Genomic DNA, 14,487 nt, shown 5'->3' with positions numbered 1-14,487 from the left:
TCAGTCCCACGAAGAAGAGCAGCTTCCTGCAGAGCTTGAAGTTAGAAACGCAAAGATGGCTAAAGCGCCCAGAAAGCGATCTTCATCTGCATCCCGATGAACCGCTCCCGACAAGAAACCGTCGACAAATAAAAGAAGCAAAACACGAGTAAATCTCAATGTGGCCTCCCACTGCAGGAGAGAGTAAAGAGATGCGGTTTGATGCCGAGCTGCAACTTTTCTTTTAGACTGGTGAGTAACTTTTAATGTTAGCTCTTTTATCGAAAAGTATCACTAGTACAATGAATGACAAACTGTACCGACAAACTTTTCAATTGGCATAAATGTATGATATTGATGTTGTTTGCAGACGTTTCAGTGGTTTAGTAGAATTTTGCCTTTTCCTGCCGGCTGCTGTACAGCTAGTTACGTCAGAAACTTTAGGCTTATTTTATAAAATTCTATCATTCACTTTTACAAGTCAGACACTTGTCTATACCACTGATTATATCAGACCCACAGTGTATACATGTTCATACTGCTGATTGATAATAATGGATATAACATATATTTATATAGTACTGTGTTTATTTTTGCATATTCATATCCATCCTTACTATTTACTATACACACACAACAGACCTAACCTGTTTGAATATAAAGAACTTGTATGATCTAAACAAATTTTCCTGTCACATGTTTGTCTGTATCAGAACCAGAATTCCAGTCCAGTCATCACCAGTGATGGACCAGCACCTGCTTTATCTTCTGCGGCTGGCTTCATCAATCATCAACAACCACATTACAGTAACACCTTGGAGTATTATCCCTGCACAGAACAGATATTGCCTATACTGTGATCTTTTGCACATCCTGCTAAGCAGGAGTTTTGTTAACAGTTTTGTACATAGTTAGATGGGGGCGAACAGGTGAAATGTTGCCCCCTATGGAGGTGCAGCAAGTAGCACAGTCTTACACATTACACATTTTTAAAACGGGTCTAGAGAGGATCTCTACTGATTTCAAACATGCCTCTACTGTTTTTAACACCAACACTTAATGTCAACATTTATTGGTCATCTGAGTCTTTTCAAAAGTCCAGTGCTATTTGTTATAATACAATTCAAAGTCTTGATGTAGATTTTCTGTTACTGGGGCCACTGATGCAATGATGCTGGGTCAACATAGGTTCCCACCTGTCCCCAAGTGTCTGTCTGGGTGCTAAACCACTGGCTGGGAGTTTGGTTCTGCGTGATCTCCCCATCCTCTCCTTCATCACTGGATGCTGCCTCATCGTCCTCCTCTGAGCTGTTTTTTCCATTGCTGTCTCCCCTTTGGCGAGATGGTACTTCCTCTTTCTTGCTTGTGTGACAGCAACGGCAGACCCTCAGCTTCTTAGTGGGATGAATGTGGTCTATCACTTCTCTCGTCTTGGAGCATGAATTGCAGACCAAAAAGCCACATTTTCGGCAGTGGTGTCGACGGTTGGCCACGGTGAACCTGCTGAAGCAGCGCATGCATTTGTAGGCGGCGGCGTCCGGGATCCAGGAGACAGCAAATGCGGGGCTAGGTTGGCAGCTGCCGCCCTTCAGCAGCCTGGACCGGCAGTCTTCAATGTGATGCATCCAGGCTTGTTTCTCGTCGTATGAAGGGGCCGACACAAAAAAGGACTTGCGTGGTGTACGGATCAGCCACTGGTTCGTCAGGCGCTCACTATCCTGCAAGTCCTGCAGCTGGATGTCCTCTGAAATCACAGTGAAGATGGAATATTCATAACAATGTAAAAAAAGATATGGATACTCTGGCATAGTTGGCGAGCTTCTCCACCAAGCAAAAGTTATTCACAGCTAAAATGATAAACTTTTTCAGTCTCTTTAGCCCCCAACACTCAGATTTGCATGTTTTCCTAAATGGTTTTAGAAGATCTGCCTCTGAAACTGTTGCCACCCTACCAATACAATGGAGGCAAATGGAATTTGTGGTGCTCAAGCAATTAAACACTAGATTAAAAAAAAATGCAAAAGTAACTGGCATTTCCAGAAATAACAATCTACAGACATATGCACTATACTATACTATATACTATAGAGTTCTGATTAGCTAGAGGAGAAGAAGATGAGTTGCTCACCTAGAGGGAATATATTCTGTTTTTTGTGCCAGCGGCCGTTGAGAATGATGCTGCCGTACACCAGCACATCATTGAAGAGGAAGAAGACCTTTGGCTCGGCCTTCCGACGACCCTGCTTTAGCAGCTGACCCTCTCCCATCAGAACGCGACCCGGCGTGGACAGGAGCCCCCGTGATAGACCAAATGAACTCTCCAATGCCTGGATACGCTCACGGTTCTCCCTCTGAAATATTAGCTGGTCCATCGTGGTAGACATCTGTGACATGAATAAGGTGCCTAGAGCTGCAGCAGGAGGAATTTATAGGCCTTGTTTCCTTGTGATGTCATTGGATTTTTCAAGTTATAATGATGACGAACATGTTATACAGGAAATGAAAGAGGAGGAGGATATTTTATTTTATTTTTTTTATTTTTTTAAAGTGACAGATCAACAGTTATTATGCACTTTTGAAGGAACATTTATTTAAGTACAATTTTGAGGAACTTTTTATTCCACTACATGTATTTAACAGATACAGTTACTAGTTTAATATTTAAATTATGAATTTTAGATAGTGATATTTGATGACTTGTTAAATTATAATATTCATCTGATTTTATTTGGAGATCAGTTTGAGTCTTTTGATACAATATGTGAATAAATGTAAACAGTAATAAGATAAGGAGCTCTCAGCCCCTTTTTATTTTGTTGGAGTAGCAGTTACAGTAATAAAAGGTTGTAAAAAAAAAGCCTCTGGCTTAAAGCATACAAGACATTTTTATAGATTAAACACTCAACTGCATATAAAACAGTTAAAAGTAGCTACAACTTGTTCAATAATAACATACGAATTATGCTTTCACCATTTGTTTTCTTACTAATACTTCTGTAATTTTAACATGTGTAACACTTTGAATGCAACACTGGTGATTGTAATGGATAACTTTTATTGAGTGTTATTGTTACTTTTACTAAATGAAATGACTGCACTTCATGTTGAACATGAAATTATGTAGAATAATTGTAGTAACTTTGACACCTTCCAAAATTCAATAAAAAAGTCAATAATTGACAATAGTATCAACTTTTCTGTGATTATTATCCATAATTTGTGTCCGTCTTCTATCTGTTTGATAGTTTTTTTTTTTATGTTCAGTCTAGTAGGGAGTTTGTTGAGAAAAGTATGTGCACAGTAAAATCTGTTTAAAAAAAAAATAAGATGGAGAATCATCAACTTGCTTCATGCTTTCAACTCATGTTAGTCACTCAAACACAACGCCTGTCAAACATTCTGTTGTGTGTCTGTGGAATAATTGATAAGCCCCATTCATTCTAACAAAACACAGGCACCAGCTACATAAACCAACCAGATATAAACAACATTCTTCCGGTCATCAAAAGGGCGGGGGAAAGAGGTTTCTGCATTTTGAGGAAATGCATTTAAAGTTTGGGGAATTTCCTGAGATTAAAATCACAGCATATCATTCTTTTTTTTTTTTTAAACAAAATTTTATTAAAGCTACTTAATATGTATAATACTGGAGCTTAGTCAATTAAGTAGCCTATGGTACAAGTATACTTAGCCTTTGTGAGACAAAGTATATTTTTACAAACCATCTCTAGAATAAACAGAAAATTTAAGGGAATAGTTTTGGTGTTTTGGGAAAATAAACTGAGAAAATTCACTTTCTAGCTGAGAGCTGGATAAGATCTCACTCATACATAGACACAGATGGTCATGATTTGTTTTTCTTTGCCTCAGTTTTATTTATAGTTTTTCCATTTTGTCTGCAGGTCTTATCTCTCTCTCTCTCTCTCTGTTATTCTGTCATGTCACCGTTTCATGAACTGTACGCGAGCAGGAGCAAAGAAAACAAAACAAAATGATAAGGAACTAAAGAGCAGTTTCAAACTGGTCTGACTAGATACTCCAGTACTGCACACATCAACCTCAAAATAGCACAGAGCAGGATGGACTTTCATGTCCATTTCCCTTGTGTGTTTCCAGACAGCACAGAGTATAAGGTGCTTTCCATCTTTTAATGAATGGATTACTGCCTCTTTTGAAAAAGTCATTTAAATTGATCATAAAATGGTTCTTTAAAGTATATTATTACTGAGAACTGATCCATTACATTAGTAGAACGTAGGGCAAGGAGGATTTAGTACCGATATAGTCAAGGTAAATGAAACAAGAGGACAGGAACAATAGGGATGTTATGTGTGTGTACTGGGATGTACGTTTATTTTGTTTTGATTTTTATTGTCATGTGATTTATTAGATAATCTGCATATTTGTTTATGTTACAAATTATATTAATACAAATATTTTCAAAGTGAAAATTCTACTTTCAGCATCAGTACAATTATGGCAAGAAAAAGTACGTTTCCTCTAAATTTGAGATGGGCTTTGAACAGATCAGAGAAATGTGACAATAAAACGTAAGCTTCTATTTAGTTTAAAGAAAAATGGTTTAAAAATATCTTGTCCAAGCCAGACTTAAGGTTTTCCTTAATTTGGCTTGGACAAGAGCATCTTACTCTCCAGTACATTACATTTGAATCTTGTCTAATAGACCTCTTCTTTATTCAGATAGAATCTTGATGAATCAAAGCTCAATGGTTTGGCCTTCATCTGGAGCCAAGCAGGAATAAGGGCGTTGAAAAAGCATTTTGTAGAAGTGTTCAAACATCATACAAGTTCTCATTGTAGCACCATCTAGTGGTTAAATCAGAACAAACAAACAGCAAAAGAAATTCCAGTATAATTTTCAACATGAAATAGTTGGTTAGAAAACCCTGTAAGTCTTGTCCATGTGATGATAGCGTGTTTCAGTTATAAATCCTAAATGCTCCTTTTTCAAAAGCAGCGCACCGACATAGTCGCCTCGCTCTTCGTTAAGTTAGATCTTGCACTTTTCTGCCACAGGACATTTTAGCATGAACACAACCCCACAAGTATCACATCCCTCTGCACTGAAGGTCTGCCCCGATTAGGGATGCCTGAATTCTTCAATGCAGGTAGTGTTATTGTAATGCAGCACACAACCAACAAGGAGAATTCAGTACTTCAGGACGACTTTTCAAATCTGAAGGGTTTCTGAACAAATATCTTTCATCAAAGTTTGAATATGATGGATTTAATTTTGCCTGACGGGGGTGAGAAACTAGAAGTGAACACATAAATCTATATAAGATAAAATAAGATCCTCTGATCTTAACTCAAAATCTTTGCCAGAGGAGTAAATTGTTGTTATTTAAAAATGATGCACTCTGGACTGGAACTGCATTGTGTAAATGATGGTGGCTGGTTAGCTCATAGTCGTATGCTCATGTTCAACAGGGACATCTAGTGGTCAAAACTTGTCTGCGCACCTCCTTCAGTAATGAATGTCGGTGTAATTCATCCATGTTCACAGATGGGGCCTTATAAAAGAGCACACAGTAGAATTTTATTCATCTTTATTTAATTTCATCACACTACTCTACAGGCTGAAAACGACAGGATTAGAGACATGATGCAGGCAGGTTTATTCCTCTTACTCACATATCTGCTCACATCTTTATCCCCACATCTCTCTCTTTTACATTTCTGTAACAACATTGGGAAATGTTCCCTCATGCTTTTAATGCAAAGACAAAGTTGAGCTCAAAAGGTGATAATGCAAGTTAAAGAAAAGACAAGTTGTGATGAAGTTGTCGTGGTTCATTGTGTCTAATAGGGGATCGGTCCATAGTAGGCGGTGTAGGCGGCGATGATTCCATCCGTGTCCATCATGTTCTCACAAGCCAGGTTGGCCTCGCACACTTCTCTCAGGCTGAGTGGAGAGAGGAAACGGTTAGGACACGACCGGACTGTGCCGATCTGGTGCTGGTATGTGCGTGTGCCTGTCCACTGCAGCTTATAGCTGACGTGAGAGCAGAAGATGTGTGAAATACCTCTCCAGCTGGGTCAGGGACAACTCTGCAGCAGCTCTCTTCTGTCTCACCACAGTGGACGCATGTTCCCTCTCCACAAACAAACCTGCACATCATGCACATTTAACATGAATATATAGATATAGAAGAAGCCTATCAATCTGGGCCTGCTGATAAAAGTTTTGTGGAATCCAAATGTTGCAAATACAATATGTATTCATAGAGTGAAATATATATTCAAATTGTGTTTGTTATTATGATTATTATTATTATTTATCTAAGAAGCGACTGAAAACTTCTGAAAAATTCTCTTAGGGAATAATCCACTTTAATATTCATCTTTGAGTCAAATGTGTCGTAATTGATTTAATGAACTGAAGCAGGAAAAAAGCACAAAATGCACCAAACTGTCAAAATCCTAATGTTGAATCATGAGCTTACCTTCCTGAGCAGGTTGGTCACCGGCAGGCTGGGAGCCAGTGTCTGTCAAACATGAAGGGAAAAATACGAATAATAATAATGATTCATTTCATTTATTTGATTATTTATAGTTGAGTATGTGTCACTCCTTCAAGTGATGCTTTTCTGAGAGTTTCTGGAAGTTGAAATCATAATAATAATAATAATAATAATAATAATATAATAATAATATTAGACTGTTGTTTTAATAAAGAGCTTTTCTAACATGCTAACATAGAGCATTCTGCTGTGTAGCTCTTACCTGAAGTCAGGCAGATGACAGCCAGGGAGCAGAGAAGCAGGATGGCCAAAGTCTTCATCTTTCAGCTTCTTTCTTCACCGTCTGCAGTATCAAGCAGCAAGTCAGACTGGAGACTTCGAGGGCTCTGTCACTCTCTTCTCTCCCTCTCTTTTCTCTTACACATATATACATAGATGCACACTCGGTTTATTTTTTAGATGCGGCCCTCACTGTGACGTGGATATGTGATTGGTTAGGGAATCATGTATCACACACCCACACAGACACGGAAATACACACGTCCAAAAAAATCATGTATACAAAAACACATTTTGAAGATATATGCATGTTTGCACTCACTTACTCAAGTAAATGCACAGAGGAAGAATGTGGACTCTCTGCTTCCAAAAGGTGGGTATTAGTTTTAAAGCACAGGTGATGAGAAACTAGCCAACAGGAAGTGTCCTCCATTGAAAATTATTTTGCACCTTGTTGAGTGAAGCTGCAGCTGAGAAACCAGGATCATTGTTTGCAGCTCAGTTTTTTCTTTTGCACCTTAAAAAAGCAGTTTTCTCTATAAAGATGAAAGTAAACTGGGGGGAAAAATGCGTAAACACAAATAAGAGACACAGAATGATGTAACTTAGCTGCAAAATGAAATGACTCCATCACCAGACGACTCGCTTGCAGATTTTGTGATAACGATAAATCATTTGCTGAAATGTTAGAGATGCAATGCCAGCTGGCAGCCTGGAGAGGTCAGAGTTTCAGCGCTTGCCCACACACTTTTACATTTGGGTCACAAAGTCCATGTGGCAGAGAAAACCATGTAATACAACTGAAACCACCGTCCCACATTATGTGACATGATTTTAATCAGAGGGTTTCCCCTTTTATTACACACCGCAGTGATTTCCTACATAAAGGAAAGAAGAGAGATTTAGAAACAAACCAACTCAAGTGTTTGAAGATTTGTAGAAGGGTAATTTGAAATGTGGAAAGATATTTTTACCAAGGCAAGTGGGTGGTTTGCCAATAAAGCCTCATAGAGTGACTGAAACGTGTCATTTAATTTTAATTAAAACACAATTTTCCACAAGAAAAGTGTTTTTGAATGTTTGATCATGTTAAAAACATCTAATCCTTTTGCATTTTGTTGTTTTGTTAGAAAGAGAACATTTCTGTTAATGTTGTACATCAGATTATATACAACAGATTACCATAGTTACATTTCCAAAACCAGTCCTTTGAACTTCCTTAATTTATGATATGAAAATGTCTTCCAAAGATTTTCCCTTCTCTTGCTCTTCTTGTTGCTTTTTTTGACTGGATATTTAGACTCTGGTTCTGGTTCTGAAAGAATTATGAGCTGTAATTTCACTGTCTGGGTCAATCTTGGTGCCTTGTCTCGTCTAAAGGATCGACTTCAAGGATTCAACCTCAGGGCAATTTTAATTGTACACATTTGTGGCCTTGTGGCAACACAGAAAAACAAACATCCAATATGACTTTGTCTCTTTAGGCCTGTGCCATGTTACAGAGTGCTGACTTGTCTTTGTGTCTGTGACTGTCTGCAGCAGCGAGGATACTGACACACAGATGTGATGTGTGGTGCACTGCACAGATTCCTCCTGAGATTACAAGAAACCAGATCTTGACCCCACATATTTAAATCAGCAGCGTTCGTGCGCTTCCAGTAATAAAAGTACGTGTCCTTGTTCAACCCCTCAACAAGCCAGTGGTTGGAAGTACCTGATTACATTTACTCACTGTACTTAAGTACAGTTGTGAATACTTGTAGTTTACTTGGATTTTTCCATTTCATGCCACCTTATACTTCTACTCCACTATATTTAAGAACCAAATAAAATACGGTTTACCCCACTAACGCCATTTAACTTTTATTCTTCGCAGATGGTTTCATTTAAAAAACTTTTCAAATAACTAAAACTACAAAAACTAACTTTAGAGAAAAATCCAAACAATAAAGCAGATGTTTGTTTTTTTTTCTTTCCTCTCCCATGAATGATCTCACCACCCCTCAGATTTATCCCATGACCGTTTGGAGGGATCCAGCCTTGAGGTTGTGACCCACTGGACTGTTGCATCAGTATTAACAGTCTAATCAAGTCATATTCAACACATCAGTCACAGGAGACATTTTAAGATATGCAGCTGCAACAGCGACTTGTTGGTGAGTCATCTGCAAACCAATTTTCTGAATGAAGTCATACCTTAAATATTTCCACCTACCCGCTCTCACAAGTCTTTATGTTAACCTCCTACTTTAAAATAAATCAGAAAAATACATTTGTTTCACTTGTCTACACCTTCGACACTGCTCTCGGTCTACCTGTTCAAACACATGCACAGTTACAATAAGCCCTGTCATCTTGAGTAGTCACAAAAACTGGACCAGTGCTATCAATTGTCACACATTGCAAACACTGGCACTGAATCCCAAATGTTCTCACATACCTTTATGGCAAACAAATGGCATAAACAGGATTAAGACAAAACCCAGTGAAAGGGAATTTTATTTTTTCCAAAGCAATTGAAATAATCACTGACAGCAGTGCTGGCCTGGATAAGTAGGCGGATAAAGTAAGAAATGGTTAGTGGATAGTGAGCAAAACACTTCATTCAAGCAGATCACTTGAAGCTCTTAAATGCTGGGAAGGTGTGATAATAGTGGATAAAAGTTATCCTGAGATTACACAAGAGATGGACCATGAATTTCTACATGGGTATAATGATGGGTTGTCATGAGATTTGAGCCACACTCGGGTACCTCAGTGTGTGTGTGTGTGTGTGTGTGTTTTTCAGGCCACAAAAACAGCCACATAAATTATACAAAAGTTGTGTCATGTGGAACATAGAAATATGTGTTAATATCTAGATGAGGACGATGATAAATCTGTGTTCGACGGGCTGATACTTTGAGTTTAGTATCGACGAGTCACAGCTGGTCTCTGGGGTTGAGTCTGAGGAGTCTGGGAGCCAAAGTATCTCTGGTAGGCCTGCTGATAGCCATGGTGATAGGCGTAGAAGCGGCAGGGAGAGTAGTCCTCGCAGGTCTCTGCACGCCTCTCTGCTGGAGACTTTATCGTCCTGGACACGAGGGAGGGAGGGGGAGGGGGAGGGGGAGGCAGAGATAGTTAGAGGGAGAAGGAAGAGATTTGTAATCAGAAACAGATACTGGCTTGTGTCTTAGTTTTTTATTTTTGCATTTGCATTTCCTGTGTGTTTGTGTCAATTTCAAGCATATGTAAATGTTTAATGTTCTAATCACGCTTTGTCTTAAAATAAATCTTTGATCTTAAAATATCACATGTTCTTCCCGGCTTCTGAAGATATGTGGTTCTCCGTATGTGCGAGATAAAGGGCGGGTTACGTGCCCTGCATGCATGTCTGTGGTCGTGTGTTTTACCTCATTAAGTTGTAATGGTTGAAGCCGAAGCCGTTCCCTCTGGGTGGGTTGTGTATGTGGCCCCTCTGTGGCGTGAAGAATGAGTTGGCACGGTTTGGAGGGACAAACAAATCTGCAACCAGAAAACTTTACTAGACAAAAATCCATATTTTAATCGTGCCAGGCGTGCTCTCAATGCAACTGATCTGGGTCAGGTGAAATAAAGGATGGGGGGTATGTTAGTGCAGGTTGAAAATGATGATTAAATACATAGTACTAGAGCAGGCTGTGTCATGTCTGTTAGAACTGCATGCATGTTTTTCCATGAACGAGAGACAACGTTTAATCACCTTCAATGGATTCTGTGCTTTCATGAGAGTCTACGGGAAAAACATGGAATCGGGTTAATCATCAACGATGAATCACTGTCTAATTCGGATGTATTTCAGGACATGAATAGATAATGACTGCTGAATGATAGCAAAGTGAAGACTTCAGGGAGGATCTGTACCATAGCAGACGCAGAGAGAGACCGCTGCACACAGTGCCAGAAACTGAAGGAGGCTCCTCATCCTGGGGCTTGTTGATCTGCCTGCCTGCTGGGGGAGAGGAGAAAGGTGTTTTCAGTGAGTCATGTCAGCACCAAAAATAATAGTTAGATAGAAAAAGAGGGTGAAAAAGGAGAGAAAAAGGAAAGAGGGGGAGAGAGAGAAATTGGCTCAGATGTTGAATCTGTGGGTAAACAGGAAAGAACCACAGGCAGGGATAGATGGCTGAAAGTCTCTATGTCTGTGCTCGTGGTTTTGTACATGCAGTCACATAAACACCCGATGCACACTATCCTATAGATATACATCTGTATGTGCCTGAAGGTTGCTGCAGGATTTCTGTACAAACCGAAGTTATATTCATGAGTCCAGACACTGAGATAAACAAGTGTCCGAAAGGTCTTTTCTGTGCACGAGACTGAAGTCGGGTCAGCCGGTTCACAAACACCATTCAGCAGCTGGAACCTCGGTGTGTAGGAGAGAAGAGCTGTCTAGCTGACAACTAATGGAGGCCAAATACACTTAATGCAGGGAGATAGACTGTAATTATAAAGATGGAGGATTTCTATATGACTCAACATACACAGTCATAGTGCGCATGTGTACATACAGCACACACACGTGTACGTACATGCCCTCAATCTCATGCATAAGTGACCTACGGTAAGGTGTGCAACACCTGTACAAACAGCGAGGCCAGATGTCTGTACACACACACACACACACACACACACACACACACACACACACACACACACTGTATTTGCATGCCTGCAGTGCAGACAAGCCTTCATCCTCATCCTCTCATCTACTGTTTGTGGGATTTGGACAGAACTCCTTCTCACCGTCAATGGCAGCTTTCATTATACATAAACACACACACAAGTCAGTGACATGCTCACACACACACACACACACACATGGAGCACTCTCAACATCATGCCCCTCGGGCATTTTTTTGGCTTCAGTCGAACCCAGACTTGCAGCAGGCACAGAGACAGCAAGCCTGGGGCCCAAAGTTCAAAAAGAAAAACTTCCAAAGACTGGCAAGCACAGCTAGACAAGTATGTGTGTGTGTGTGTGTGTGTGTGTGTGTGTGTGTGTGTGTGTGTGTGTGTGTGTGTGTGTGTGTGTCAGGTGCTGACAACAGTGTCTACAGAGTTTTATGCCCATCTGAGTCTTTGTAGGGGTCCTGGTGGGTTCATAGCTTTCCTCCTGGAGACAGAATGTGCCCACCTCACTGGAAAAAGAACCCCTGGCATGATGCTGACAGTGCACAGAGCCAAACCAAGGCTACATACTAAATACTCTTTACACGCACAGTATGCATAAACTATAGGCCTACTATACTTTTAGGATGGCAGCATTATATTAAAACATTTTAAACATGCATCTTCAACATCACAGAATAAAGAAAATGAGCAGTTTCAGTTCACATAGTTTAGATATTTTAAAGTTTAAGCTTCGGTTGGTTTAAAATATGTAAACTACTTCTATTTTCCATTGGTTTTAAAGGTTAATTTGCTTTAATGTACTTACCGTGAAAGATATTAATGGAGAAAGAAGTCTTGGAAAAATACCTATCTGTGTATTTTCTCCCGAGGAATATTTCCTAATTCCTGACAGCAAGCCTTTTATACTCACCTCTTTTCCCCCCACCCTTTCATTTTCAACCCACCGACCCCCCCACCCCCCCACCCCCGCATCCTCCTCCCCTTAGCCCTCGCCCTCTCTCCTCCCTCCTCCTTCTATCAGTCCTCTTTTCCACCATTTAATCAGACCGTGGGTATTAGCTCACTCTCTCCCCAACTCCCACGCCTGCACCGAAAAGTACAGTACTGAAGGTGACGGAGAGGCGAGGAGCAGGGGAGAAAAACAAGCAGGGTGTAAACAGAGAGACAGAGAGGAAGGTGAGGGAAGGCTGGCACATCTAACCTGCCTCATAGCGGCTACATGATAATATTTGCTACTGTTTGCCAGCGTGATATGAAAAGAACAGCCACCTTACAGACACAGTATGGACTCTCTCCACCTTTTGGCCCCCATGTGTCTCTGAGAGAATGGGGGGGGGGACCATGTTCTGCAGTAATCGATAGTTTTAACTCCTCCTGTGGACACCTATACGCGGAGGCTGCTGTTGGAACAAGATAATGAATTACAATAAAGTACGACATGATTATAATAATATAAAAACGTCTTCATAGGAGAAGTTCTAAATGACAAATCTTTTTTTTTGTTTAGCTGTACATTTAAAAAAGAAAAAAGAAAAGTTGTGTCCTTATGTGTTTTACTACTAGCGAGGCATCATGTTGGGACACCACACTGACCATGTCTTTAAAGGGAGAGAGATTTTGGGCAAAATTTGGGAAAATCTCCCTTTAATTTTGGAAGCTGTGGTCTGACATACTGTAGGTCAGGAACTGTGTGTTTCAGTGTAAAAACAACTATTGCAAGTCCCATGCATTACTGGCGGTATGCTAGCAACATAACATTTAAATCTCCGCACTGTAAAACATCACACAGGAATTTAGTGGAATCACCAAATCTTTGCTCGTCAATGTAACATGATTATAGTTTTACATATTTTGCATTAAAATTTCTAGTTTTTCTTCTCAGGCCATTTCAGAACATGAGTTGAATGAAAGTGGTCACTTGACCTAACTGGAGAAACATGATCAACGTTAACAGACTTCCCAGCATGCATTGTTTCCAGAGACCCTCCATTATTGTAGTTTTGGAGAAAACATAAATGCTGAAACCTGCTGTTTGTCTGTAATACATGTTAAGATAAGTCGGGGTTGTTATTATGAATGTCAGTTTCAAGTTCTGTGATATTAACTCAGTTTGTTTTATATTATGTCGTTACTCGTAAGACAAATAAATTAAGTTCAGTGAAATCACATTTTTAAGTTGAACCAGGTTAAAACGTGTGACATTCGCTGAGAACACACAACTTTGTTATAAATTCAAGTAACTGCAGAAATGCACACGAGTATAAATACTCATGCTCTTCATCTATCAAGTGTCCATTGATGTAAATGTAGTAGTTAACACAGAACAACATCCATCTGTTGAAGATCTGAGAGTTATGTAACACCATATCACATCTGGCTCGCGCTCTGTGAGCGGCTGTGTGAGGGCAGACCCTCGCCAACAGTCAACAAACCTGAATAGCAGGACAGTCTTTGCCAGGAATCAGTGGGACTCAGACAGGAAGATAAACATCAAGACAGACATAAAGATGGAGATAAACCCTGCCGACAGATAGTAGGGGAGGGAGGTGGGGGAATTCAGGATTCAGAGGAGAGAGAGAGGGAGATGGAGTCAGATGGAGGAGAAAGAGAGAGAGAGAAAAAGCATACGTTGTTGCGGTCTTGGATGTATTTGGCACTGGGGCTGCAGACGTATTCAGTGATGTGGTTGTATTAGGCTGTTCGCTCTGAACCGCTGAACAGCGGTTTTTGTTCTCTAATGCAGATATTAAATGTCCATCTCCGCAGGCATACACCAGCACAGAGGAGGGAAGGAAAGACAGATGAGAGGGATTGTTTTCTTCTGGATCTTAAAGAAATTCACACTGATGAAGGGGAATTATTTGTTCCTAAACTTAGAGACAGACATAAGCGGAGAGAGGCAAAGAGAGGTGAATGAGAGAAGGTGGAGAGTGTGATTGCATGGAAAAAACGGTTAATGCAGTGTTTTTTTTTTTTTTTTGTCCTTCTCCTCCCAATGTTCTTATTCTCTTTGTTTTTATTTGCGCCTTTTCTCTCTCTGCACGTCTCTGAAGTCATATGTCTGCTGTTCTCCTCATGTGCATTTACCTCC

General features: G+C 40.0%; 3 protein-coding genes across 4 annotated transcripts; all 3 read right to left on the bottom strand.

Annotated features, from left to right (window-relative positions):
* Window positions 1-237: 237 nt before the first annotated feature.
* LOC130184627 (pleckstrin homology domain-containing family F member 2-like) lies at window positions 238-3,162 on the bottom strand. The gene is made up of 2 exons (XM_056400607.1): window positions 2,108-3,162; window positions 238-1,723 (listed from the first exon to the last, which is right to left on the bottom strand). Exons 1-2 carry the CDS (start codon window positions 2,370-2,372, stop codon window positions 1,128-1,130), a joined length of 861 nt encoding a protein of 286 aa, XP_056256582.1. The 5' UTR covers window positions 2,373-3,162; the 3' UTR covers window positions 238-1,127.
* A 2,370-nt stretch (window positions 3,163-5,532) lies between these two features.
* Window positions 5,533-6,883, bottom strand: bglap (bone gamma-carboxyglutamate (gla) protein). The gene is made up of 4 exons (XM_056402569.1): window positions 6,727-6,883; window positions 6,447-6,488; window positions 6,027-6,111; window positions 5,533-5,905 (listed from the first exon to the last, which is right to left on the bottom strand). The coding sequence occupies exons 1-4, from the start codon at window positions 6,782-6,784 to the stop codon at window positions 5,803-5,805; spliced, it is 288 nt and encodes a 95-aa protein (XP_056258544.1). The 5' UTR covers window positions 6,785-6,883; the 3' UTR covers window positions 5,533-5,802.
* Window positions 6,884-9,213: 2,330 nt separating this feature from the next.
* Window positions 9,214-12,308, bottom strand: mgp (matrix Gla protein). 2 transcript variants are annotated; one of them, XM_056402568.1, is made up of 5 exons: window positions 12,202-12,308; window positions 10,626-10,713; window positions 10,465-10,494; window positions 10,136-10,247; window positions 9,214-9,816 (listed from the first exon to the last, which is right to left on the bottom strand). In XM_056402568.1, exons 2-5 carry the CDS (start codon window positions 10,684-10,686, stop codon window positions 9,651-9,653), a joined length of 369 nt encoding a protein of 122 aa, XP_056258543.1. In that variant the 5' UTR covers window positions 10,687-10,713; window positions 12,202-12,308; the 3' UTR covers window positions 9,214-9,650. The 2 variants fall into 2 exon arrangements, with proteins under 2 accessions (XP_056258543.1, XP_056258542.1); XM_056402567.1 differs by having other exon boundaries at window positions 10,626-10,710.
* Between the last annotated feature and the right edge of the window lie 2,179 nt (window positions 12,309-14,487).

The sequence above is a fragment of the Seriola aureovittata genome, chromosome 17, assembly GCF_021018895.1.
Source record: "Seriola aureovittata isolate HTS-2021-v1 ecotype China chromosome 17, ASM2101889v1, whole genome shotgun sequence".
NCBI lineage: Eukaryota > Metazoa > Chordata > Actinopteri > Carangiformes > Carangidae > Seriola > Seriola aureovittata.
The sequence above is the reverse complement of the archived record's forward strand: the minus strand, read 5'-3'. Positions and strand labels throughout refer to the sequence as shown.

Coding starts and splice junctions, on each gene's coding strand:
- LOC130184627 (XM_056400607.1), bottom strand. CDS start 2,372: ATGTCACAGATGTCTACCACGATGGACCAGCTAATATTTCAGAGGGAG. Junction 1,724..2,107: donor ACAGAATATATTCCCTCTAG/GTGAGCAACTCA, acceptor CTGTGATTTCAG/AGGACATCCAGCTGCAGGAC.
- bglap (XM_056402569.1), bottom strand. CDS start 6,784: ATGAAGACTTTGGCCATCCTGCTTCTCTGCTCCCTGGCTGTCATCTGC. Junction 6,112..6,446: donor TGACCAACCTGCTCAGGAAG/GTAAGCTCATGA, acceptor CATGATGTGCAG/GTTTGTTTGTGGAGAGGGAA. Junction 5,906..6,026: donor TCCCTGACCCAGCTGGAGAG/GTATTTCACACA, acceptor CTCTCCACTCAG/CCTGAGAGAAGTGTGCGAGG.
- mgp (XM_056402568.1), bottom strand. CDS start 10,686: ATGAGGAGCCTCCTTCAGTTTCTGGCACTGTGTGCAGCGGTCTCTCTC. Junction 10,248..10,464: donor AAGCACAGAATCCATTGAAG/GTGATTAAACGT, acceptor TTCTGGTTGCAG/ATTTGTTTGTCCCTCCAAAC. Junction 9,817..10,135: donor AACCATTACAACTTAATGAG/GTAAAACACACG, acceptor CCTCGTGTCCAG/GACGATAAAGTCTCCAGCAG.